The following is a 27,875-nucleotide window of genomic DNA, read 5'->3' as shown; positions in this document are numbered from 1 at the left end:
AGCAGGAAGCCCCGGGCTCACCGAGCGCCTCTCCACACTCCCTTTTTTCCTGCCATTCTTGCCTGGGGTGACATCCAGCGAGCGGTAGCTGGGTGGCTTCTCCTCAGGCCAGTTTGGGGAGTGCGAGCGGCGGCGGCGGCGGCGGCGGCGGGGCCCCCAATTCCGGGGCTGCCTCTCCTCCTCCTCCTCCTCCTCGGAGCTCCAGGAACTGAGGCCGGAGGGCAGGGGAGGGGAGTAGCTGCGGTGCCGGCGCCTGTGGTGTCCCTGGGCGCTGCCCCGGGGGCTGGGCCCGCGGGCTCTCTCTGGGAAGCGGCTCCGGAGAGGGGGGCGGTTGGGCGGCCAGCGGGCCTCGCTGGACGAGGGGCCGTCGCTGAGGCTGTCCCTGTCTGACCAGGGCGTGGGTGACCCGCGCTGCCTGGAGCCGCGGTGTCTTCCGCTCCGCAGTCGGCCCAGCTCCCTTTGCTCCAGCGCCCAGCGCTGAGGCTCCCGGTCCCGGTGCTCCTGCTGGAAATCAGAGTAGCGGTGCTGCCTTCTCCCCTCCCTCAGATCCCAGGGTCCGGGGGGAGGCGGGGGGAGCCACTGCTGGTGGGAGGAGTTGCTGATCCTCCGCAGAGACGGCAGGTCTCTGACCAGCGGGGGCAGGTGGATGATTCTGCGTTCCACGACCTCAGAGCCCAGGGAGGACAGCATGCTGCGGGGATGGCCAGATCTGCCTTGGAGGTCAGCCGGCAGAGGCTGGGCTGGGTTGAGGTTCCGCAGCTCTTTCTCCAGATACTCTAGGACACCGTTGGTGATGGGAGGGTGAGCGGTGGTCTGGGTCAATGGCATCTCTGGGAGGCTGGATCGCAGGGACAAATCTGATTGAAAAGAAGGAAAAGAACATGCAGAACTGCTGGTCCAAAACACGCTCCTCAGAATCAGGGCACCAAAGTGCCACCTTATTAGCATGCATCTACCCCCTCCCATCCTCAGTCACAAAGATGTCCACCATATTGGTCATGAAGGCCCCAATGCAGCCCATGCTCCTACCCTTGCCCTTTACCCTCTCCCACCCCGAATCTCTGGCAAGGTTTACCTCGCTGCAGCAGTGGGTTCATTGGATAAGATGAAAACTGGGAGCTCCTGTCCGCCCCCCAGTACAGGGGTTTTTCGATCATCTGAGGGCCTAGGGCCTGAGCCTGCTTCATGTTGCGCTGGTGGGCCAGGGCTGCAGGGGGAAAAGGAGAAATGCAGACCCTCAGCCAGGGCAAGGCCCACACCTCCCACTTCACTTCTCTCCACCTAGCAGCCTTGCCAAGAGGCCACTTTCTCTCTTCGAAGTTTATTGTGACCTCTCTCGCACGGGAGTAAGAGTTAAGGGGAGTAGTGAATCAACTATTCCTTTGGCAAGGAGCTGGGAATAAATTCCCTAGCCAACACTGCAACTCCTGCACACTAGGAAATATAATCTTAAAGCCTGACTTCCTAGTCTTGAAAACATTTCATTGTTCTGCCCATTTCCAAGGTCACCTAAAATGTATAGGTAGATACATAGGTATTAGCAGGCAATGAAATTTCAGGCCATAGGCCAAATATAGAAGGTACAGATGCAAAGGGCTTAGAGGAGGCTGTTAGTCAGGGGCTGCTTGGAAGGACTGCCTGCTCAGAGTGGAAAAAGAGGACACAGGTGCTGAGGTCAATGGGCAGAATTACTGGTAAAGGGAGAGGGACTGAAGAACGTTTCTAGCTGGTAATGCCAGCCCTGGCTGGGTGAAAACCAGGGGGAAGAAGGCAGAGAATGCAAAAAAGTGGATCCTTTCTACTCTTCTCACTTTGTTAAGTATTGGGGTTTTCCCTAAGTAGGGGGAATCTCTAACGGGCGGGGTAGAGGCAGAGAAGGGAGAAGGGAAATACCATTTCCTTTCAGGGCAAAGAAAATAATAGAAAAAAGGAGCACAAGGGATCCATAGAAATGTTTCTCCAGTCCCTTAGGTGCAGCTGGTCTGAAGCACACAACCCACAGCAAGTACAAATTTAAAACAAATGCATCTAGTTGTTTTTGTTCATGAATTTCTATTTTGAGGTAATTGTGACCAAGTGCACATGTCTCCTAAGCTCCCTGTCTATCCATGCATGTAGGAAATGTACTTGTGTGCTTAAGTGCAGGAAGTGCCTGCCAGCCTGGCACTCTCACCTCCTCCTGGGTTCCCCAAGCCCTGTGGCCACCCCTAAAGCAGCAGGGCTCTGCCAGAGGCTTCCTCTTACCACAGTAGGAAGAGGTAGAAGACAGGCATTCTGGACCCAGCTGCATTGGTTGGGGGATTTGCTGAGGCCAGCAGCTAAAGGGCCATCAGGAAGGCTACCCAATGGCTCTAGTATGAAACCAACTTCCAGCACAATAGGAAGTGGTCTTAGCCAAGCCCCCAAAAATGTTTGGAGCCCCAGCCCTGATGGTGAGTCACAGCCCAGCATGGAGGAAATCAGATGCAAACTTAGAGCAGCTCACCCAGCTGCCACATCTTCATGCCAAAGGACAGCACTCCAGACCCTCTAAAGATAGGTTCACTTGCTCAGCACTTTCCTCTCCCTCTTGCTAACAGGTGCCTCCCCCAGCTCCCTATACACAATATCTTCAGCACACACAATGCCCTCCTTAATATGTGCCAGTCACTTTACATGAGCTAACTAATCCTCAGAGGAATCTCTTAATATGAGAATCAGATGAGGAAGTTAGGCTTACAGAGGTTACCTTCCCAGCCCAATGTCCCACAGCTGGTGACCGGCAGAGGCAGCATGTGACCCGGTGTCTGTCTGCCACTCAAGCCTGTACTCTTTCTGCCAAACCACAGAGTCCCCAGACTCCTTTATTTATGTGATAAAGCAAAAAAAAAACAAACCTAAAAACAAAAAACCCCTTCTCTAGTGGTAGTGCCTCACTTTATTTCTCTCCACTCAGCACCACACCATTCAAAACCCACTTTAGACTAACCTCTGCTTCCAAGGCCTGGAGACATCTGATTCCATTGGGAACAACCCTACCCACCCCCTGCCCCTCTGACTGAATCTCGGTTTCCTCCAGATGGTACCATTCCCCCTTTGGGCCACTTCCTTCTTCAACTCCTCCAATTCAATAGGAGGGAAAAGGAGAGTTGGGCTTAACTCCTTGCTCCCCAAATGACTTTTTAATTAATGGGACCCCCTGCAAAGATGACTCCCTAGAGACCCTTCCAGATCCTCCATGCGCTTTCCTGTCAGATTTTTACATACTCCCAAGATTAACCCACCTGCTCCCTTCTTAGCTGCCACAAACTTTTTCCCAGAGTCCCTCCCTTCCCTGATGCACTGGAACTGATGAGATGGGAGTGGAAAAATACAGCCTCTGAGCTTCTCCCTTGCCCTCCTGTCCCTGGAAACAGCTACATGGGGAAGTCTAGACTATCAGGTGTTTCTATTGCTCACCTAATGGGGAATCAGGCAATAAAATAAGAAACATGGAGAAATTTAACAAAGCTTCAAGACTCCTAATAAGTTATCTCTGAACCTCAGTGGTGTAAAGTCTGCCTTGGTCACCTTTAACGCGCTAGTTATATATACGGACTCCTGGATCCTGCTCGCAGACTGAACTTCAGTCTAATACAAGGTAAGAAAATCCATGTTTTCAACAAGCTCTCTGATTTTAATGCAGGGAGTCTAACTGGAGTTGACTATTGTGGATTCTCAACAACATTCTGAGAATTATGGTCCTCAGGGATAGGTTTCCTTAAACGTAGGCTTTGAGGGTCACGTGGACTTCAACTTGAATCCCAGCATGTATTAGCTGTGTAATTTTGAGTGAGTTTCCAGAGTGTCTGAGCCCAATCTCCTCATATCTGAGCTGGGGATAATAATACCTACTTCACAAAGTTGTTGAAATTAAATGAGGTAATGCACATGAAATGCCTGATACATGACAGACAGTCAATAGCTCATGGCTCTCACTGTTACAATAAATTGTTAAAACAAGTCGCTTCTTTCACCTTAGATCTCATAGAAGACAAAAAGTACACATTTGGAGACTAAACCACCAAAAGCATATTCATCCTCATTTCTGAGGAAAACCCAGGTTCTTTCAGAAGACCCTTTTGTGGCAGAAATAACACTCAACACCTCCCCTCCTGCAGAGACCTGCAGCCAGCATCCTCTGTGTGCATCACCCATGGTGCCCCTGAGGACCTCCAACTTCTTACTATTCCTTACCACCCCCTCCCTGCTCTTACAGTGTGTTCTTCGCCCTCTCTGACCCATGGTCACACATTCCTTTTTTTAATACATATACTGGCAGTATACACAGTATACCAACTTGACTGGCAGTCCTTCCACTGACATCCTCAGGAGCAACCTAGAATCTCATGCCCCTTGAATTTTTGCCATTTCAGCTTTAGGAAACCACCAGTCAATGCTTCCTGGGCCCACACTGGCTGCACAGTCAGGCAACTGACCTCATATAGCCCTTCTCGCAATGTGCGTAGATCTCCTTGACTGATCTAGCGACCCTGCTTCCCTCCTCCAGAGCAGCAGTTTAAACTTCTCATGTCTTCCCCTCCCTATGAACTTTCAGCTAATGACATGTCTTTGCTGAGGAAGAGGAACCAGCCCTGGACATGGAATCAAGAGACCTAGGTCTAGTCCAGAGCTCATCACTAACAAGCTGTGTGTAACTGCGGAAAAGTCTCTCTAGGCCTCACTTCCCTCAGCTGAGGGGATGGGGAGGTGGGTGGCATAGATCAGAGATTCTCCGTGTGGCCTATAGCACACTGCAGGGTGCACCTAGGGGTTCTGTGGGGAGGAGGGTCAACAACCAATCTAGGGATGGAAGTTGTCTCTCCAGTTCCCATGGAAAAAAAATAAGGTTCAGTGTCAATAACTTTCATCTTTAAGTTCTACTGTAGGTTGTTTACTAGTACTAAGTGAATTACCAAGGATTACTAAACTTTGGTGTCATTTTCATTTTTCTCCTCTCTGGTCCTCTGTTAACTCTCACTGGAAAGTAGGAGCAGGTTGGGGAGGTGGGCTGTGGTCTCGGAAGCTCAAGAATCACTGGCATCGTTCTTGAAGCTGCCTTTTGCATCTAGAATTTTGATGTGCTGAAATCGAGACAGGCTGGTGTGAGCTCGCTCCCTCAGCTCCTTCCCTGACACTTTAATCATCTTCCAGGTGTTAACAACTTCCTCTCTCTCTTCAGAGGGCAGGCTTCCTTTTCCTTTTCTCTCTAAAGGTAATCCTTTCACTGTAAGCCTGTAAGTCTGTAAGCCTGTGAGTCTCTCCCACTGGCTCCATCCCTTCTGAGTTATCGCCTCACTTCACAATGCTTCCCTTCACTCTCTTTCTATTGGCCTTGGTTCTCTGCCTACACATATGCTTAGGGTTACCTTATTCTAAAAAAAATCAACGATCACATACACCCTCTTCGCCACCCAAGAGCTTTCCCTGACAACTCCTGCCCCCTCCACGTAATCTCCTCTTATCACCAAATTTCTCAGGACAGACTCCCCAAGTGACTCACTTTGAAAGTGATCTCATCTGCTCAAGTTCAGGGATCTTTTATTTGTGGCCCACATTTCTTTATTTTACCAGTTCTTCTAAATGACCTCTAACCACTTAGGAGAAACCACTTTCTCCCAGAACCTGTTTATCAGCTTACTGACAGTGGATACATTTATCGCCTGTGCTGACTCAGTCCCTAGCCCTGACTGTTTTGAGTACCCCCACAGACCTAGGGATTCCAAGAAAGTATCTTGGGAGAGTTTCTCTCATCTCAGTCTGCATATTTCTGCTCCAGTGGCAGTGGCTTCTACGTGGCATCTCTCCCAGAGGCCTCTGAATGGTAGGGAGCTCCGTGGCCCAATATTGAGTTCTCTGCTATTTTTCTTCTCTTGAAGGAGTTCATTGGTATCTCAGCCAATCCCATAGTGATCTACACAGAGAGGTCGTGGCAGCCTCTCTCATGGGAAATTCAGGCGCTCGTAAGTCAGATAATCATGAATACAATGCTGCACTATTTCTGCTACTTACCAGCTGTGTGACTCCTCTGACCTTCGGTCTCCTCATTGTTAAATAATGATGATACCTGCCTTCTAGGGTTGTGGGGATTCAAAAGGGAAATATATGCAAAGGGCCCACACACACCAGACATCAAATAAAAGTTAGTTCTCTTTTCCTGTAAGACAGCAACCTCAGAACATAGGCCTGAAACTAGACTCAGACCATTGACCTTCTTGACCTTGTAGATTAGGTTTTGTTTCTGTCTTAACAGCCAATTTCTTATTTTTTTCTTTTAAAAGTTTTCCTTTCAAATGGACCAAAACGATAAGAGTGGTTATATCTGGGTGCTTAGATTCGTCTTTTCATTTTCCTACATTTCAAATTTTCGACAATGTAATACCTCACTTATATCATCAGGAAAAGGAAATGTTACTTTAAAAACAAAAAAAAACTCCTTCCATTTAAAGCTGTTGATTCCATCTCTTTAGTAAGGAAAGATCTTTGTAGAATAATTCTTTTTCTTTTGCCTTCACCAAATTTTTTACGGCATGTCACAATTCTGTTTTAAAAGGTCAAACTTAAGCCCAAAGAAAGATCACATTAGAGCAAGATCTTCTTCTGCCCCCTCTTTCCTTTGTCTAAAAATGAGGCTCTCAAAGTGTGGCCCCCAGACTGGCAGAATTGCATCACCTGTGAACTTTTAAGAAATATAAATTCTCAGGGCCACCCAAGGCCGATTACATCAGAAACTCTGGAGATGGAGGCCTCCAGGAGATTCTTAAGTTTGAGAACCCCTGCTCCAACACCTCTCTCTTCTCATCTGTTCTTTTCAAGTCAACTTTGAGAAGTGGCCTTCTCTCTCACGGCTCTATGCAAATCACTCCCTCCAGCCACCTCGTGTCCAAGCGAGGTCAGTGCTGGGAGCAAATACTGGAGCACAGGCACATCAGGGCCACTGATATGTAGGCAGAGATACCTGAACGAGGCCTTAGGCAGGCTAGGAGGTGAACAGGCAGAAGTCCTCCCACTTTGCTCCATAGCTTCCCTGAGCATAATTTCCTGGGCTGAGGCCAAAGACTTCTGAGCCTCTGACGGGAGAAGGGCATGGAGGAGAACCTGGAAGAACCCAAGGTTTTGACCTGGGCATATGAACTGATCTGTCTGGGGCGCTAGGCTCCTGCACCACCCCACCGCACTGCTCGTCCGTCCCCTCTCACCTTCCTCGGGGCAGCAGCAGCGGTTGGGACAGCAGGGGCAGCGGACATAGCAGCAGCAGTACTGAGGACAGCACTGGCACCAGCACACTCCAATCAGCAGGAGCAGAAGGAGGGCCCCCAGGATGATCAAGATCACTGTCAGCCAGTCTGCAGGAGAGAAGCCGAGCAGGGATTGAACTAAACATGCAGGGGCATGCTTCAGGTTGTAACATTGTAGAGGTCTGATCAACACAGCTCTTGACCTATAGGTTAAGGCTGAGCAACATACAGTCAAAAAAAAAAAAAAAAAAAAAAAAAAAAAAATAGTTTATCTTTGGTAAGGGAACTTCAGAGGCTGGCTACCGACAACGATAACCAAGGCTTGCTTGTTTTTCTTTTTCTTTTTTTTCTGTATGTAAAAATGTCACAGTGGGGTGGCCGAATAGAAAGCTCCAGGAGCACTTACGCAGGACAATGAGCTTCACTTCCTTATCTGGGTCTCCTGATGTGTCCCCTGGAGCCTCAATGGTGCAATAATACACTCCATGGTCCCACCACATCACTTCATTAATCACAAGATCTGCTCCTGCAACAGGGGAGGGGAAGGTGCCAGTGGTTAAAGGAGAGGGATCTGATCTATGGTCACTTCAAGTCCCCAGCATTGTACTTCCACATCCCAAGAGGGCCTCTCATAGTTCAGAGAAAGGCCTCAATTACTTCGTTTGAGACTCTCTTCTTTCTCCAAACAATATAAAGGTGGCAGAACTTACCATTCATTGAGCCTTACTAGGTACCTTGAAAGGATTTTGGATACATCACCTCATTTACTTCCCAAAACAACTCTAACTGGGTGAGGTAGAGATTACCGGCTATCTCCCAATGTCTGTTCTCCCCTTCTCTCATGATCATAGAAGTTTTGGTCATGTACATGGCCATCCAGAATAAAATCACTATTTCCCATCCTCATTTACAGATGGACACGGACAAGTGACTAAGTTCTGGTGGACACAATACAAGCAGAAATGTCACATGATGGCTCCCAGGAACTTTTTAAAAAACAGTTTAGGAACTTCTTTGCCCCTTTCTTCTTCAACTCTGGTAACTGGAAAGCAAATGTGATGGCTGCCATCTTGGACCATGAGGAAGGAGATGACATTCTTGGTGAGCTGGAAGGAACTTGGGTACCTGAGGACATAATGGAACAGACCCACCACACTAGTTCTGGTCTGTCTACCTCCAAATTTATACATGAGAGGAAATAAACTTCTTTATTGTTTAAGTCACTAATATTTTGGGCTTTTGCTTACTTGCAATCAAACTTAATCCTGATACAGTGGGTAGGATTATTAGCTGCATTTCAGATGAGGAAACTAAGACTAGAGGAAGCTAGAACAGAGAGAGGTAACAGAAGTAGGTTCAAACTCATGTCTCTGCCCCAAAGCTGGTGCCCTTAACCACCAAGCTCTACCATCCTCTCCTAACTGGGTGGAAAACTCCACAGCCTGGATTCCTCTCAAGCTGGAAACACATACTTCTGAATCTTGAAAGGATAGGTGAGATGAACTTGAATAATAAGTAAGGATGAAATGCCAATATTTTAAGAGTAAAGGTTACTCAAGAAAAGAATTTCAGTTTTCATGAGCACCAAGCATCTACCCCATTAAGATAGGTGAATGTTATGTTCACATTTAGTAAATGCAACAAATGTTCACTAAAGACCTTTTGTGGGTCCAGCACTATATCAGACTCTGTGGAAGGTCAAACAAGACGTATCTCTGTCCTCAAAGCGCTTAAAGTCCAGTCAAAGGCATCAGGGCAGCTCCCACATCCCTGCTACTTCAGCCACAGTAAGTACCAGAGGACACCTTCAAATTCTTAAAGACCTCAGTTATAGACTTGCTCCTGCTCAGCTGGCAGTCGTGGCTGCAATTCTTTATTATCTCTTTGTCAAGAAATATTTACTGAGGAAATGAAACAAACATGCAAGGTCACGCACCATTGGAGCTAACTTCGACTTCTGTTTCCTTCTCTTTCTACGTCAATCCCTACGGTTTTTTCCTACCCCATGATTTTCCAAACCCACTGCGGTTCCCAGAAACAAGCTTGCCCCAGACTTGGAAGAATGGTGAAAGTGCTTAGGAAGAAATTCCCCCTCCAAGGTTAATGTGTGTTATAAATCTGCCCCAATTTTATTAGAGGCATAAGGATTATTTCAGGGATGTCAGAGTAATGAGGACATTCAGATATATTAATATTTTAAATTATCCAAGAACTGATTTGAAAGGGTCTTCTCAAATGATGCAAACACAGGCATAAAAGTATCGGAAAACAAGGGCTCCAAGAAGTCACAACAAGCCTGAGGTTAAAAATTAAAACCAAGAGGAAATACCGCTTTACCATGGGAGTAAGAAGGAGGCAGAGTTTGACCCAAACGTGGTTGGGAGGGGAAGCAGTAGACAGTGCTGCGCAAAATTAGAAAAAAAGATGGAAAATCAGGGACTATCCCCTGTGGGCACTTTCATCCTTCAAAAACTGTAAAGGAGACTTTAAACTTTGGGGTCAGATCAGAGCTAATTCTGTGGGCTCTGGAGAAAGCAGAGTCACCCTGAACCTCTGAGGATGCACCTAGAAACTGGAAAAGGACACATGTTCCCTAAGGCTGAGCATTCAAGGGTTGACTTGGGAAGGTCTGAGGTTGAATGTAAATGGATCAGACTTATGTATTATAGCCAAAGTATTATACACAAAGGTGGAAGCAATTTTTAAACGGGCTTGATCTACCTCAACAGTCATATAATATTCGCTGATTTCCTCACACTGTTGCTAAGAGTACCCTGAGTGGCCTTCTAGGTGTATTCTCCCACTTTTTTTTTTTTTTTTCACTTTTAACCAGATAATATTTATTTAACACTGTGCATAAAGCTCATTGAAATACGCTCTGAATTCTGTGCCAATAATCCATTGCAGCAGTCCTGGATTACAAGACAGGAATGTGGGGCCCATTGACCCATCCATTCAAAAGTGTGTTGAGTGATCATAATTGAAGTTTACTGCACACTTAATGTTTGCTAAGTGCTTTATACGCATTATCTCACTTAATCCTGACAACTCTCCATGAGATACGTGCTACAGCAAGTCCCATCTTACAGAAATTGAGGCTAAAAAAAATGGAAGGGACTTGCCCAAGTTCACACGCCCTGTAAGTGCAGAACGGGGACCACCACCTGAGTCTAACTCCAGAGCCGGGGCTGACCACTACTCCCTGTACTCCCACAAAGAATGCATATGCTTTAGACATAGCTCTCAGGTATCACATTTGATACTCACTTTGGTGTGGGGAGACAGAGGCCATTATGCCCATCTTTCAGATGTGGCAACAGAGGTCAGAGAAAAGAATGGATCTGCTGCTGGTCACTAAGCAAGGGAGTGGAAGCATGGGGGCACCCACCCTGTCTTTTGATTCTAAGCACAATGCTCTTTCCTCTACCAATGGAGGGCAAGGATCTAAGGTGGCCATCTACTCGGAAACCCCTATTTTCTTAGATTTGGGCAACAGAAGTAGCCAGAGGGTAACTCAGGGGCCTGGGGTTCGAGCAGGCCCTGAGAGCAATTTGTGGAAGGAATCAAGGGAGCCTGAGCCACACGTGTGTTAGACCTGTGTCTTGGAAAAGCAAAGGAAATCACCCACTCCCTGACGTTTAGCCAAAGCTGTAGGATGTCTTCTTGCCTGAGACCAACTTCCAGGGTAATGACTTCAGATGGTATAGCACATTCTGTGTATTTGGCACTTTCCTCAAAAAATGAAAGTGACGAAGTAGACCATCAGGCAGCAGAAAAAAAGGGAAATCCCCACAATGACTCAGACCTCTGGGCCTGGTCTACACACCTCTCCACCCCCAGTTCCCTGCTGCCTCCACACTCACGGTTCTGGATGGTGATCTTGCGCTGCCGGTAATCCACCCCCAGCACGGGCTCGTTCTGCCCCCGCCTCTGGGCCACGATGCGAACCTCCCGCTGGCTGTCATTGCAGTCATTGGATGGGTCCTGGCCCAGGGATAAAGCCGCCTGGTATGCTGGGGAAAGAGTACACACCTACGTCACACAGCAGTGGGGAATTCCCATGAAGAAAGGTGCCTTTAGTTGTTTCTGGAGCAATGAATGTTCTCAATTTTTCCCGAGCCTATGCATCCCCATGAAGATTCTGATTCTGGAGTGGGGATCTGAGATTCTGCATTTCTAATGAGCTCCCAGGTGACACCAGTGACCCACACTTTGAGCAGCAAGACTCCAGACCCCTCTAATAGGCCATCATTTCCAAATCCTGACTGTATCCCCATCTCCCACCCCAGTTTCCCTTGCCTCATTTTCAAAGTCACCCCAGAATCTGCTCCCATATGGTTCATCCACCTGCCCTTACAATAAAAGTTTTGAGAGCTGTTAAATCTGCTGATGATAAATGCCTACTAGCCGGTCCCTCCTACCTTCCCACTTAATGCAGGCATTTTAAGAGTAACCCCCGGGAAACAATGCCTCAATTTAGAGAGGGGTGTTTTGGGGACAATGTCAGGCTCTGTGGGTGGCTCAGACAGTTAGGTTTTGGAGTTCATATTGTAAGATATTAGGGCTAAAAAAGGTAAAGCTGATGTCTCCCCTTGCTTTTCCTCACCTCAGGAAGCTCAGTTCCTTCCTGTGAACAGGGTATCTACTTCTATTCTCCGAATTTCTAACGGTTAATTGTCCCAGGCTGTTGGTGGGGATCAGGGTTCCTTTGTTTCTTGAGAGAGGCAGAGGTGGGCAGCTAGGGAAGAGCTTTGGTTTCAGACAGCAGGACTGACGTGAAAGGCAGGACTTGGCTAAGCGTGGGGAGAGCTGCACAGCACTCAGGGATGTCCAACAATGAACAGGCTGCCTGTGGCCAGGAGCTCTCCAGCACTGAGAGTGTTTAGTCCACAGAGGACTGACTGTCCACCAGGAAGGCTGGCTCTAGAAGGTAGTGTGGCAGTGGGCGGGAGGCTCACAAGTGACCACTCCTCATGCGTCATTGGGGGGCAGGTAGGAGTCTTCTCGTCTGCATTCGGAGGAGGTGGGGGTGATGAGAGGCAGACCTACATCCTCATCTTAGCGCATGGGTGGGCAACCAGGAATGAACTAGGAGTCACGACTTGCTCTGCCTTTTATTTAATGTCTAAGCTGGCTTCATTTATTTTTTCATTTTATTTTTCATTTATTTTAGAACAAGGTGAGACATAAATTTTAAATTTTAAATTTTATTTAAATTTTTAAAATTTAAATTTTAAATTTTAATTTAATTTTAAAAAATTAAATTTTAAAATTTAAATTTTAAATTTTAAAATAAATAAATATTATGTGACCCTGAATAAGTTATTTCATCTACCTGGCCTCCGTCTGTTTATCTATAAAACGAGGGGACAGTATTAAGTGATCTTTCTGGCTTCTTCTCACTATAAGGATTTGTGATCCTAAATAATTCCTATACCCTAATGGCGGTACTTCACAGAAGGACTCCGGGAGAGCAGGGGGTAGGGATGAGGGCACTCACATGCAGAGTAGTAATCAAAGATGGGGTCCTTGCAGAAGGACTTGAAGCGCCACGTCACCACCACATCCTGGAGCTGGGCAGAGGTGGTGTAGTCACATTTGAGAACGACGGAGGCAAACAGGGTGACATAGCGCTCCGTGTGCTGGACTGTCACCAGCAAGGACACACACCCTGCAGCCAAGAGCAGGAGACAAGGCTGAAGGCAGACCTTAGGTAGGTCTCTAAGGGGTGACCTACTTCTATTCATGGGGCAATAAAAGCATGGCACACAAGCAAACACACCGCCTGACTGGTTGGGAGCAGCTCACAAGCTGTCTGTGTTCTTACTTAGCCTGGGCAGGGTTGGGACGGAAACTGCACAGACACCCTGGAGGAGATGGAGGAGAAAAAGAGCAAAAACCATGACTCCCAAGGTGCTCCCAGTCCCTAGGGAGTGATAACACATCCAACAATGATAAAGAACGATATTAAAAGAAGGCCATGGGGCTTCCCCGGTGGTGCAGGGGTTGAGAGCCTGTCTGCCGATGCAGGGGACATGGGTTCGAGCCCTGGTCTGAGGATCCCACCTCCTCATGCGTCATTGGGGGGCAGGTAGGAGTCTTCTCGTCTGCATTCGGAGGAGGTGGGGGTGATGAGAGGCAGACCTACATCCTCATCTTAGCGCATGGGTGGGCAACCAGGAATGAACTAGGAGTCACGACTTGCTCTGCCTTTTATTTAATGTCTAAGCTGGCTTCATTTATTTTTTCATTTTATTTTTCATTTATTTTAGAACAAGGTGAGACATAAATTTTAAATTTTAAATTTTATTTAAATTTTTAAAATTTAAATTTTAAATTTTAATTTAATTTTAAAAAATTAAATTTTAAAATTTAAATTTTAAATTTTAAAATAAATAAATATTATGTGACCCTGAATAAGTTATTTCATCTACCTGGCCTCCGTCTGTTTATCTATAAAACGAGGGGACAGTATTAAGTGATCTTTCTGGCTTCTTCTCACTATAAGGATTTGTGATCCTAAATAATTCCTATACCCTAATGGCGGTACTTCACAGAAGGACTCCGGGAGAGCAGGGGGTAGGGATGAGGGCACTCACATGCAGAGTAGTAATCAAAGATGGGGTCCTTGCAGAAGGACTTGAAGCGCCACGTCACCACCACATCCTGGAGCTGGGCAGAGGTGGTGTAGTCACATTTGAGAACGACGGAGGCAAACAGGGTGACATAGCGCTCCGTGTGCTGGACTGTCACCAGCAAGGACACACACCCTGCAGCCAAGAGCAGGAGACAAGGCTGAAGGCAGACCTTAGGTAGGTCTCTAAGGGGTGACCTACTTCTATTCATGGGGCAATAAAAGCATGGCACACAAGCAAACACACCGCCTGACTGGTTGGGAGCAGCTCACAAGCTGTCTGTGTTCTTACTTAGCCTGGGCAGGGTTGGGACGGAAACTGCACAGACACCCTGGAGGAGATGGAGGAGAAAAAGAGCAAAAACCATGACTCCCAAGGTGCTCCCAGTCCCTAGGGAGTGATAACACATCCAACAATGATAAAGAACGATATTAAAAGAAGGCCATGGGGCTTCCCCGGTGGTGCAGGGGTTGAGAGCCTGTCTGCCGATGCAGGGGACATGGGTTCGAGCCCTGGTCTGGGAGGATCCCACATGCTGCGGAGCAACTGGGCCCGTGAGCCACAACTACTGAGCCTGCGCGTCTGGAGCCTGTGCTCTGCAACAAAAGAGGCCGCAACAGTGAGAGGCCCGTGCACTGCGATGAAGAGTGGCCCCCACTCGCCACAACTAGAGAAAGCCCTCGCACAGAAATGAAGACCCAACACGGCAAAAATTAATTAATTAATTAATAAACTCCTACCCCCAACATCTTCTTTAAAAAAAAAAGAAGGCCATGTATGTACTGGAGTGACTTTGCTAATATATATAATTTTTCATGTCACTACTCTTCTTAAGATGTTTTCCCATTTCCCTAAGGATAAAGTTCAACCTCTCTACCCTGGCCTAGGAGGCCAGTCACGTCTGCCTTCAGCCTTTCTCTGTGGCCTCATCTCCCTTCATGCCCACCCCCACTCGGGGCTTCAGCCACTCTGGACTTGCCTCAGTCCTTCCCATGCTAGGATTGCTGTCTTCCCCAGATGCTCCCACAGGTACATCTCTTGGCTGGAGCACTCTTCCACATCACCAGCTGCCACTCCACTCCCTTCACCAGGCTAAGTACTACTTATTTCTTAGGTCTTCAGCTGCACCCTTACCTCCTCAAGAAGCCTCCTCTGACTACAAGTCTGGGAGAGGGGCTTTCCTCTGTTTTCCCAAAGTGCTTCATCCTACCCCCAGGCAGAGCATTTCACACTTCTGGGGATGGCCTGTCTACTGTAGGCTCTGAGAAGGCCAACTGGGTTTGCCTCTGACTCACTGTTCAAACACAAGAGCCTCATACTGTGCCTGTCACCTCCTTGGCATCCAACAAATGTTTGTTGAATAAATGATGGAATGAATGACCAGTGAAAATTGGCAGTTCAACTGGTCGACATAAGCATAAAGAAAATAAAAAAATGATCAGACTGTGACAAATTTTATCACGAAAGACTTGAAGGAACTAACAATTTTTCTTTTTACTTTTTAAAAACTTTCTCCCCTTACCCTCCAAATCTACAGATATACTGAAAGCTCCAAGTGTGTGTTGATGAGGAACCAGGTGGCACAGAAATGTCAGGTGGGACTCTGACATGGTCAGAAGTCCACACATAACCAGCATCTTCAGATGTTCCTATGTCAATGTGGATTCTAGGCCAAGTTATAGGGGCCTTCTCACAGGAGGTTTAGTGTAGAGCAGTAGTATTCAAACTTGAGCATGCACCACCAGGAGTACTCATGACAGCCCAGATCACCGTCAGCAGGAGTTTCTAATTCAGTAGGACTTGCGTGAGACCCAAGAACTTATATTTCTAACAAATTTCCAGGAGATAATGATACTACTTTGATGGGTACCATACTTTGAGAACCACTGGTGTAGACTAGCTAAAGTAAACCCAGGCTTTGGACTCAGATCCAACTGGGTACAAACCAAACTGTACTACTCACTTGGACGTTAGACAAGTTATTTACTCTCTCTGAGCTTGTGTTTCCTCAGCTATGAATGGAGATTATAACAGTACCAACCTAATCAGGTCCTTGCAAGAATGCAATGAGATAACCCACGCCTGGCACTTGGGATGGTACCTGGCAAGGTGCTGGCATATATGCTGCCATGTTAGTGACACTGTATGAGTCTTTTTCCTTTTTTCCCTAATTATGAGGGCCAAGGAGAAAGGGGTTCAAGCTGGGAGTCCCTCCAATAGAGTTCTCAGGTGGAGCTACCTTCATTTTGACTGAGTAACTCCCATAAACAAAATAAACACAGTCACCCCTGTTATAGAGCAGCTGGGTGAGCCTGACTCAATGGCCAGAGCCACATGGTTCTGGGTCCTGCCTCGCCTTCTGGACACAACCCTCATAAGACAGCCACCATGGTTTATGATGGCCACCAGCAGCCACTTTTCTCATGTCCACAGAGAGGTAGCAGAATGTTGCTTGGGACAGGCTCTGGTCCCCAGAAATGACCTGAGCCATCTCCAGGGCTGGGCTGTAATGAGGATGTGCCAGTGACAGCCATGCTAGAGAGAGGGTCTGCAGCAGTGTGGGGGAGACCTGTGGGTGGGAAGCATCATAGAAGGAAGAGATTTAAGCTAGACCCTAAAACCCAAGTAGGATTAAGATGATACGTGAGGGCTTCCCTGGTGGTGCAGTGGTTGAGAGTCCGCCTGCTGATGCAGGGGACACGGGTTCATGCCCCGGTCCGGGAAGATCCCACATGCCGCGGAGAGGCTGGGCCCGTGAGCCATGGCCACTGAGCCTGTGCTTCCAGAGCCTGTGCTCCGCAACGGGAGAGGCCACAACAGTGAGAGGTCCGCGATCCGCAAAAAAAAAAAAAAAAAAAAAAAAAAACCATGATACATGAAAAATAGGGAGAGGGCAGAGAGACTCATTGTGTCAGGATGGAAGAAAGGAGTGAGAAAAGGCCCTTATCAGGAAGGGGCAGTTCCTTGGAGAACCTGGAGGGAACCAACCCAGCTGGTGCCTCTGGCTTTATAGACAGAGGATAAATAAGGCAAGCTGGTGGTGGGGAGTAGGAAGTGGGGAGATGGGGTGGAGTGTAAATTGCACTCCAGAGTCTATTTCCAGTTAATGGATAATCACTGAAGGCTTTCCTGAAGAATAGTAATAAGGTGAAAATGATGTTTTTAGGAAGATGGATAACTTCCTTATTTAGTTGTGAATGGAAAAAGAACATCACTTTGAAAATAAGCCTTGAGGAGTTTGTGGGAAATAGCTGCTGTCTCTACTAGCTGTAGTGTTCCTGGAAATCAGTCCCATCAGGATGGAAGAGCTAATGACTAGTATCTCAAGCCTAACAAGGATTATTTCATAATCTGATTTTTTATTTTTGCTTCTCCACCTTCACCACCTCTTTGGTTTTTTCCAGAACTGACCTGAAGTAGGCCTTGGAGCTTTTACCCAACACAGCTTTAACTGAATACCAGAAGCAGCTACAGGTAAGTAGCTGACAATGAATAGGATGGCACTGTCAACACTAGCTTATTTTGTTCAGTAACACGCATGGATTGGAATAGAGAGAAAAACATTGATTTGTGGTGTAAACAAAATCTTAGGTTCACAAAGCACTTTCAAATATTTTCATTTACTCCCTAAATATGAGCCCTGGGAGGAAACAGGTTGTGCCGGTGCATACACAGCAAATCTAGGATTGGATAAGGCAAGTGGCTTGACTGTGGTCATTCATTTTCTAAGGGGGTTGGAGCCAAGATTCTGCCCCTGAGCAGTCTCTTGCCACTCTACCTGGCTATTCTTTAAATAAAGGAAGATGTTTGGTATTCAATAGCTTGCAAATAATCAGAGCATATGGGGCCAGGCTACACGAGCAATAATTAATATACAACGGGCGGCAGCTACTCTAACACCGTGATTAATAAGCTACATGTTCTTTATTTTGCTGAATGGTAATTCAATACAAATGACAGTTTATTCAAAGGACTCCAGTCAACATTATTTGTATAGAGGTGGAATATCTGCTGGGGGGTAGTGCAGGTTTGCTGGGAGTCAGAGAGGGTATTTGGTTGGAGCCAGAAGTTGCTCTGGGGTAGCTTTGAAGATGGCTGAATCTGACACCCTGAGGCAGAAAAATGGGGACAAGGGTGATCACCTTCATTACCAAATGCGCACTCAGCTTCTTTTCCATGAATGCTCTTGTTATGGACAAAGCACACGTGGGGTGGCTTGACTCACCTTTATCAACGTCAGCACTCGTTGCCTGGTATTTCTCTTTTATCCTCTCTTTAATTTCATGCCTTACGTGAATTTCAAGCCTTGAAATACGCCAGGTTCCCACATATCTGACCAGACTGAGCTCACTCACACTCCCTCCAGGGGTCTGTTGGCCCTACAGCATCCTGAACAGCTCCCAGACCTTCACCCCTCGCCCACCCTCACATGGAGAGTGGGGGAGAGTCTCAGGCCAAAAGGTATGGAGCAACCAGCAAACCCTTCTCCCTTCTTCTCAGCTGTTGCTCTGGGTTTCAGCATCTACTGTGTACCAGGTGATGTACATACACTGTCTCTAATCCTCACAAAATTCCCTAGGGTGGGGTCAGCCCTGCTCATATCTGTGGGCAAAAGTTCAGAGACTATAATAAACCAAGCCCTCTCAGCCTCAGGATTTGAACTCGGGTCTTGCTCACACCAAATCCAATCTTTCCCAAGACAGCAAGCCTTACTTTCCAAGTAGAAGTCAGGCACTGGACTCTCAAAAAGCAGGAGGAATTTCCAGATTGGGAGGCAGAGAGAGGAAGTAGCAAGACAGACCATTTCAAAGGCAGAAACCTCCTATCTTTTCCTTTAGCCTCTAATTTCTCTGTAAAACTAACCACACTGGGCACGCACACTACTAAGCGGGTAAAGTTTTCAAGAAGAGACTAAGGGCAGCAGAATCTGGGCTGAAAATATGAAGAGATTCAAAAAGATAAGTGTTCTGTTTATATGTGTCCTGGTTGCATCCTTGCTCTTTTAAACCTGGTACTACGGGCTTTCAAATTCTTAAATTTTCTTTCTGTTCTTAAATTCCCTTCATCCTGTGGCATCTCCTTCTCCCCAGTTCATCACCATCTAATTGCCTAGTTGTGTCTATAATTTTCTCCCGAAAACATTAATTCTGGAGACTGATTTTCTGAGTTCAAATTCTGCCTCCACTCCCCTGCTAGCTAAAAGACCTGACAAGTTATTTCCAAACTACAGTTGTTTCTATGTATGCAAAATTGGGATGATGATAATACGTGCCTGATAGGGTAATAGTGAGGGTTAAATGAGATAAATATGTCCAGCATTTAGCAAAGAGCCTGGCACATAAGAGACACTCAATAAACAGTAGCTATTATTTGTATCATTTGTTCTTATCTTGCCCACTTCAAGAGGTTGAGATCAATTGAGAACAGCATGCAAAAGCATTTTGAATGAATTAAAATGATACAAATGTAAGCTATCATTACTGCCTTCTCTTTGCAAAATGAGTTAGTGCATTAAAAGCTTTTAAAGCTGCGTCGTACCTGGCAAACCCATTCACAGTTTGTCTCTGTGAAAGAGGAAGGGAGATCTGTAAGGGTGGAAAGGTAACTTCAGATGAGATAGCAGAGCTCATGGGAAGGAGGGAAGGAGAAGGGGATTCTCTGTTTCCCGCCATGAGGTACTTTCCAAGACTACGCTGCTAAGCAGAGTGGGGACTACCATCCCGCGTTGAAGTGGAAGGTAAATATTACCAATTAAAAAAAAAGAGTATCTTTACAACTAAATGCCATGTGTTCCCAAATAGATGCAGATCTTTGCACATTTATTTATTCAGCCTGTCTTCCCTGTGTAGTATCAGAGTGGGCAAGATGTTTTATAGTTTCTAGAACATATTATCCATACAGTATAGGGATATAGGTACAAAAGTTTTTTTTCCTTTTAAACTAAGAATCATTTTCAGGGGACTGGATGGCATTTCCCCTCCTTTCCACGTGAAGAGTCTTGCTTGGAAGGGAGTGGCAGGCAGGAAGGAGAGCAAGGTCTTTCCCAGCAAGAGGCAGTGGCCTAATGGTGCCTCCGATGGAGGGTCTTGATTCCTGTTTTTCAGGCACCCAGGCACCTCTGCTCCACTAATCAGGTTAACAAAAAGTACACGGGTTTAATCCTATCAGAGTTTATGTCAGGGCAAGCTATCTCCCCAAGTATATTTACCATCAGTATTTATTACATTTCCTCAGATAACAGTGCAAACAGAAGAGGAATCAAGGGGAAGAGGGCCTGGCAATGCATGGACAAGTAGTAAGGGACGGAGAGAGCAAGGAGAGGAGAAAAGGGGAGAAAGAAGCAGGTTGGGGCGGGGGAGGAATTATGTCTACATATTGCACGTTTAACAAAGGTCTGGGGGTGCTTCTCGAAGGCTGTTAGGCTTGGGGTGGCAGAAGCCTATGTCTACCCTCGGGAGGAAACTGGTAACTACCGAGCACTTCAGTGTTGGTCAGCATGGTATTGGGGGCTTCATTATGCAGTATGTAGTTTAACCTTGGCAAACCCCCATAAGATCAGCCTTATTTTTATCTCAATTTCATAGATGAGGAAAATCCTCAGGGAGGTTAAGTAACTGGTTTGAAGCCACACAGCTAGTAAATAGCAAAACTAGATATAAGCGTATACCTCTAAAATCCCAAATCCTACAGTTTCCATTGTACCACCTGCCCTCTGGATAAGTTTCCTAATGGTGGAGGTTTAACCCTTTAAGAGACATTCACAAATTTATTTTAACTATTTTGTAGAGAAACCCCTTTCTTCCTTTTTTATTTATAAGATAAATAATAAGAAACTTCAAACAATAGAGAAGGGTATAAAGTAAAATATTCATCCTTGCTCACTATGAACTCTACTCTCCAGAGGCACCATAATTTGGTGTCTACCCTCCACATCTTTTCCTACATGGTGTCTTTTTTTTTTAATTAATCATATTATGTACATTGACCTGCAACTTTGTTTTCTCTTCAAACTAATGAGATATCATTATATTCTATCTCAGTATATATGGATCTAAATTATAGTGGCTGCATGAAAATTCGCTACATGGATGAACCATAATTTACCCATTTTTCTAATGATGGGCATTTAGGCTGTTTCTAATATTTCACTATTACAAACAATGCTGAAATAATTTGTGGAAATGAATACCTTTATATTATATAAAGTATCTCTTCACATGCATGCTTTTATTCTAGTAGGATGTATTTCTCAAAGAGAGAGTACTGGGTCAAAGGGGATAAGGCTTTTATATTTTAATAGATAATTCAGGAAAGAAATTTATATTCCCATCAACAGTGTGTGACACTCCCATGTTTCACCACAATCTTTCCAACAGGGGAAATATCAATCTTTAAAAAATTCTTGATAAACTACTAGGTGAAAAAAATAGCCCCTCAGGTGGTTTAAATTTGATATCCTTTGGTTATTAGGGGTAGAGGACAACAAGACCTGGTTGAGAGGCAGATGCTTGGGGTTTCCCAAAGTCAGACTCTCAGTGTCTGTGACTCAGTGACTCATCTGTGTCCCCACATGCTAATCTCAGAGCACATGCAAATTTAAGTCTCACCAGAATGACAAATTTCTGTGTGCCCTGGGCCTTCAGAGGTCACTCATTCACTCATTTATTGAATACCTACTATGAGCCAGGTGCTGTTCCAGATGATGGGGGTAAAGTAGCTAATGAGAGAGACAAGGTCCCTGTACTCTTGGAACTTATACTCTTGGGGAAAGTCAACAATACATAAGTAAATGGATAAACAAGGTACCTCTGGTCATGGCTAAGCTTTATAGGATTGCTTAGAAACTGGCAGAGCTTTGAATAACAAATCCTACTACTATACAATAAGAGCCAAGAAGACGCACGGGTCCAAATCCTCCTCATAGCTCTTCTTGGTTGTTTCAGAATCTAAATCAGACCCCAAATCTAAATCCTATTCCTTCTGTACAAACTTGGGCTTCTTCCCTATTTCCCGTCTCAGTGAATGGACAAGACTGAAAACTAGGAATCGTCCTTGATGTCTCTTTCTTCCTCACTCCATATAAAATCTATTATCAAATTGGGTTTATTTGTCTCCTAAGTATTTCTGGAATCTCTGTCTCTCCATCATCACCATCACCCTAGCACAAGCTACCATCACTTCCAGCCTGGATACTGCTTCAGCTTAACTGGTACCTGCACATACTCTGGTTTTCCTCCACGTGGATTCCACACCCGTCTCCCAACTCTTTCTCCTTAAATATCTCCAAAAGCTGTCCATTGTTCTTATGATAAATACAAAGCCTTCTACCATGACCCACGAGGCCATGCATATCTGGTCCTACCTATCCCTGGCCTCCTTTCCACCACACGTCCGGTGGCTTCCTCCTCTCAGTCACACTGATATTCTTGCCACCTCTCGTTCTCACTGAGCTCCTATCCAGCAGCCCTGCACATGCTATTCATTTGTTTGGGATGACCACCCCTCAGCTCTCAATATAAGCATCATTTCTCCAAGGAGGGCCTCCTGAATGAGCAAAATCCATCTATTATATGCTCTTGTGGTACCCTGTATCTCTTTCTCATGGTCCCTATCATAGTTGTATTTCTACATTTGCTTGTATTTCCTTTAGACCATAAGCACCATGGGGACCAAAGCCGTGTCTGCTTTTGTTTGAGAGTACATCTGGCACGTGGTGTGCATTAAACCTCTGCTGAATAAACAAACAAATAAATTCATACAAGACAGGCTAAGCTGCTTGGAACAAAGTTTAAGTGCTCTGAAAGTACAGAAAACAAATGGTTAAAGTCAACCATATGGCCAGACAAAAAGCAAGGACGAAGGGTGTATGTTGGGGGGACAGAGGGTACAAGAGCGTGCTCATAGTAGTGGAGACAAGGCTGCCCATGTTAGTGAGGCCATAATGAGTGAAGCTTGAATTCCAAAGAGCTTTAATCCACTCATATAAACTATGGGGATATAGTAGAGGTTCTTGGAGGACTCAGGTGGGAAAGATTAATCCAGGTAGGCTAACCTATCATCTGGGTAGAGGATGGTTGAAACTAGGCAGCGAGGTAGCAGGCCTAGAGGCAAGGAAATGGTTAAGGTGCTGGGATTAAGCAATAGCACATGGTGATTAACTGGGTTTGGGAAATGAAGAAAGTGTAGAATGCTTTCCTCTGACCCCACCTTACCCTAAGATTTGTAGATTGGCAGATCCAGAAAGGAGGACTGGAGAAAGACAAGACATGATCAGAGTCTTCCTAATTCTTAAAACACACAATCTTATTTCTCCCCTAAGGACTTCAAATAATGAAATAAAGTATTAGGCTGAAAGAAACTTAGGCAGACAGTACAGTAATTACCTAGCATCTCATCCCACTGCATTGTTGTTGAGGCAAGAGGTTTAATAATTAACATCTGGCTATACATCCAGGAGGTAGCCAATTTCTATTTCTACCAGGATTCAATTAGACAAAACAAACCTGCTCCGTGGTATGAAATAGGTGAAAGAGCAATGGACTAAGAGTGAGGACGCCAGGGTTCCCGTCGCCCCAGCTCTCAAACCAACTCCACTGTGTCAACTTGAGATGCCTGACTTCCCTGGACACAGATTTCCTTATCTGTAAAACTGGCTGGGAGGAGAAGACAAGGACTGGGAGTGATTTCTACCTGTGTTCGCAGAGCACTGGGGTTCTGGGAGGTACTTCAGGGAGCCTCACGGCAGGGGGGTGGGGGGTAAGGGAGGACTCAAGTGGACAGTCCCTTATCCAACACCTGAGAAGCTCTACTTTTTACTATCTACTGTTTCAGGGACCAAGATGTCATTAGGTCTTCAGTATGATCCCAACCTTCACCCCCACCACCAAGGGGAAGCTCCTGGTCTAGATGCTCTCTGAGAATCTTGTCCCTTAGAAGTCAGCTCTCTGATTTCCCAAAGAATAATATAAGTTGATAACTACGTGGATCTATAAGTTAACACCTCTCTAAGATCTTTTTAAATATTCACAAAAGTACAAACAACACACAACCTTTTAGAATTTGGCAGTGGGGGGGCGGGGGGTGGAATCTAAACTTTTCATTCCAGGAATAAACTTTGAGGTTGGATGAAGGTAACCAGAGCTATTAGCCAATAATGCAAAGGGCTATAGGAACTTACTTTAGCCTTATCTTAAGGCTCTGTTTTAAGAAGCAAATATCACTCGTGTGATAAAAAAGACTTCTTTCTTTTTAAGGAAAAACAGTTTGGAGAATTACACACACACAAAACCCTCTGACAACCCATCTCTCCACAGCTCCAAACATAAAGACTCTGGTAACTTCACAGGACTTCCTGACCTCAGAGGCTTCATCAGAGGCCCCAAGCCACACCAACTAGCCAGTACCCACATCTGACATAATCTCTCTACTGACCCACACTTCGCAACTGCAGAAACTTGGATGCTAATCAGAGAGCTGGGTTGACTTTTCTTTAGAAACAGAAGAGAACAAGGTGACAGACCAAAATGAATACGTTCTAATGCAGGGTTTTCCAAAGTTCATACCTCAGTTTGCAGTGGGTCTTGAGAAAATCAACTTAGTGGATTTTTCTATTTAATACTGTTAATTTGGGGAATACTTTCTATGAATTTAAATGTTATTAAAGTAATATTTAATGTTAATTTGTTATTCTCTTATCTAACATAGTAACTGGTTTTGTGTGTGTGTGTGTGTATACCTTTTGTTCCTATTTTATAAATCTCATATATGTGTGTATATGTCACAATGTAAATTGTATTTCTTCCTGGACTTAGGATTTTTCCATGTTCAGCATTCTTTGCTTCTAAAATGTGTCACGCAGGTAGGCTTCCATTTAACGAATGCCAGGCAAATACAGCAGTCTGTATTATTTGACCACCTCAGTATCCTGGCTACTCACACTGCATGGTTGGTTCATGAACACCTGGAGCTCCACTTTCTGAAGTCTCTGTCCATTTAGCAATTTGCTTACTTTAAGAATATACCCTTTAGCCACCAGAAAACTACTAGAGCTAATCAATGAATTTGGTAAAGTTGCAGGATACAAAATTAATACACAGAAATCTCTTGCATTCCTATACACTAACAATGAAAGATCAGAAAGAGAAATTAAGGAAAAATCCCATTCACCATTGCAACAAAAAGAATAAAATACCTAGGAATAAACCTACCTAAGGAGGTAACAGACCTGTACTCAGAAAACTATAAGACACTGATGAAAGAAACCAAAGATGACACAAACAGAAGGAGAGATATACCATGTTCTTGGATTGGAAGAATCAATATTGTGAAAATGACTATACTGCCCAAAGCAATCTACAGATTCAATGCAATCCCTATCAAATTACCAGTGGCAGTTTTTACAGAACTGGAACAAAAAATCTTAAAATTTGTATGGAGATACTGCCAAAGCAGTCTTCAGGGAAAAAAAATGGAGCTGGAGGAATCAGACTCTCTGACTTCAGACTATACTACAAAGCTACAGTAATCAAGACAATATGGTACTGGCACAAAAACAGAAATATAGATCAATGGAACAGGATAGAAAGCCTAGAGATAAACCCACACACCTATGGTCAACTAATCTATGACAAAGGAGGCAAGGATATACAATGGAGAAAAGACAGTCTCTTCAATAGGTGGTGCTGGGAAAACTGGGCAGCTACATGTAAAAGAATGAAATTAGAACACTCCCTAATACAATACACAAAAATAAACTCAAAATGGATTGAAGACCTAAATGTAAGACCGGACACTATAAAACTCTTAGAGGAAAACATAGGTGGAAAATTCTTTGACATAAATCACAGCAAGACCTTTTTTGACCCACCTCCTAGGGTAATGTAAATAAAAACAAAAATAAACACATGGGACCTAATGAAACTTAAAAGCTTTTGCACAGCAAAGGAAACTACAAACAAGATGAAAAGACAACCCTCAGAGTGGGAGAAAATATTTGCAAACGAATCAAAGGACAAAGGATTAATCTCCAAAATATATAAACAGTTCATGCAGCTCAATATTAGAATAACAAACAACCAATCCAAAAATGTGCAGAAGACCTAAATAGACATTTCTCCAAAGAAGACATACAGATGGCCAAGAAGCACATGAAAAGCTGCTCAACATCACTAATTATTAGAGAAATGCAAACCAAAACTATAATGAGGTATCACCTCACACCAGTTAGAATGGGCATCATCAGAAAATCTACAAACAACAAATGATGGAGGGGGTGTGGAGAAAAGGGAACCCTCTTGCACTGTTGGTGGGAATGTAAATTGATACCACCACTATGGAGAACAGTATGGAGGTTCCTTAAAAAACTAAAAATAGAATTACCATATGACACAGCAATCCCACTGCTGGGCATATACCCAGAGAAAACGATAATTCAGAAAGACACATGCACCCCAATGTTCATTGCAGCACTATTTACAGTAGCCAGGTCATGGAAGCAACCTAAATGCCCATCGACAGACGAATGGATAAAGATGTGGTACATATATACAATGGAATATTACTCAGCATAAAAAGGAATGAAATTGGGTCATTTGTAGAGACGTGGATGGACCTAGAGACTGTCATACAGAGTGAAGTAAGTCAGAAAGAGAAAAACAAATATCATGCATTAACACATATATGTAAAATCTAGAAAAATGGTATAGATGAACCGGTTTGCAAGGCAGAAATAGAGACACAGATGTAGAGAACAAACGTATGGACACCAAAGGGGGAAAGAGGGATGAATTGGGAGATTGGGATTGACATATATACACCAATATGTATAAAACAGATAACTAATAAGAACCTGCTGTATAAAAATAAAATAAAATTCCAAAAAAAAAGAATATACCCTTTGGTTATAATCATTGTGTTTGAAAAATGTTGAGCGTTCAATATTCTTTGTAAAAATAGAACAGCTTTTAAAACATCACGCTGGTGATTTAAGGATTGGGTTTTATACCCTAATGGGATTTTTGTCTGTAAGGCTTCTTTTACTATTCTTTTGACCTAGATGACTGCTGGCTACAAAGTCCTAATTCTGAGGATGGGGTGCCCAGGGTCAGAAGTGGGAATTAGGAATTACAATTAGGAATTGTAAGAGTGGTGTTTCCGCCTCTATCAATTTGGCTTTAGAGACCAAGAAGTGCCTAAAGAGCAGGAGGAGATGCCCAGAGGCTCCTGGCTTCTTCCATAGTTGCACCTGTTTCGGAAGGGCCTAGGCTAATAAAAGAAGAAAACAACAGGTTCCCACAGGCAGAAACTCGATTCAGTCCCCGCAACTCCTGGCGCCCGTGCCAAGAGCCACCTGAGCGCGGCCCGGGCCTCCGCTGTCCTGCCTGTGGCCAGCTCTGCAAGGCCAGGCAACAATGGCTTCCTCTCCCCTTGGGCCCCGGGTGGGACCCATTTTCCCACGGCTCACCTGCTGGGAACCAGGTGAAGAGCAGCAGCCAAGGTGCGGGCAGCTCGGGGCCCATGCCGGCCCTCTCCGGTCCGTTTCAGCTCAGGGGCTCCAGGGACACTGTGTCTGTCTTCATCAGCGGCCGGTTCAGGGCGCACCACTTCTCGAAGGAATCCCCCCGCTTTCCGCTCACTGCGCGCGGCGCGGCGGGAGGACCGGTCCGGCTCCGCGGGCAGGTACCGCCCGGCTCCAGTCCACCTGGGAGCTCCCCGCGGCTCCACCTCCCGCTCCGCGCGCCGCCGTTTCCTGCTCCGCCCCGGCCCTGGCCCGCGGCCACCCTTCCTACCTGCCACCGCCCCCCAGGCAGGCTGCCAGGTGATTCTCCTCACCGAAACACCATCTCGTGCCATTCTCGCCTCCCACCTATAAGAGCCTGTTACCATTTTCCCCAGAAGTTCTTGGGAAATCTTACCCCTAGCAAATTTCTCCCTCACTCTTCGTAGAATTATGTGGATATAACTTTCTTGGGAATATTTCCTGCCG

General features: G+C 45.4%; 1 protein-coding gene across 2 annotated transcripts in view; it reads right to left on the bottom strand.

The window, feature by feature from the left end:
• Window positions 1-27,449, bottom strand: part of ILDR1 (immunoglobulin like domain containing receptor 1) — a 40,167-nt gene extending 12,718 nt beyond the window's left edge. The window contains exons 1-7 of one of the 2 annotated variants that reach the window (XM_007450497.1): window positions 27,354-27,449; window positions 13,856-14,026; window positions 11,120-11,269; window positions 7,663-7,782; window positions 7,218-7,364; window positions 1,076-1,207; window positions 22-857 (exon numbers count right to left, since the gene is read on the bottom strand). In XM_007450497.1, coding sequence (XP_007450559.1) covers window positions 22-857; window positions 1,076-1,207; window positions 7,218-7,364; window positions 7,663-7,782; window positions 11,120-11,269; window positions 13,856-14,026; window positions 27,354-27,408 — 1,611 coding nt within the window. In that variant the 5' untranslated portion in view covers window positions 27,409-27,449. The remainder of the gene's footprint in view (window positions 1-21; window positions 858-1,075; window positions 1,208-7,217; window positions 7,365-7,662; window positions 7,783-11,119; window positions 11,270-13,855; window positions 14,027-27,353) is intronic. The other variant, XM_007450498.1, reaches the window with a different exon arrangement.
• Between the last annotated feature and the right edge of the window lie 426 nt (window positions 27,450-27,875).

The sequence above is a fragment of the Lipotes vexillifer genome, unplaced genomic scaffold (genome assembly GCF_000442215.2).
Source record: "Lipotes vexillifer unplaced genomic scaffold, Lipotes_vexillifer_v1.1 scaffold1106, whole genome shotgun sequence".
In the NCBI taxonomy this organism is placed as follows: domain Eukaryota; kingdom Metazoa; phylum Chordata; class Mammalia; order Artiodactyla; family Lipotidae; genus Lipotes; species Lipotes vexillifer.
Note: the sequence above shows the minus strand (reverse complement) of the source record. Positions and strands in the feature narration are given on the sequence as shown.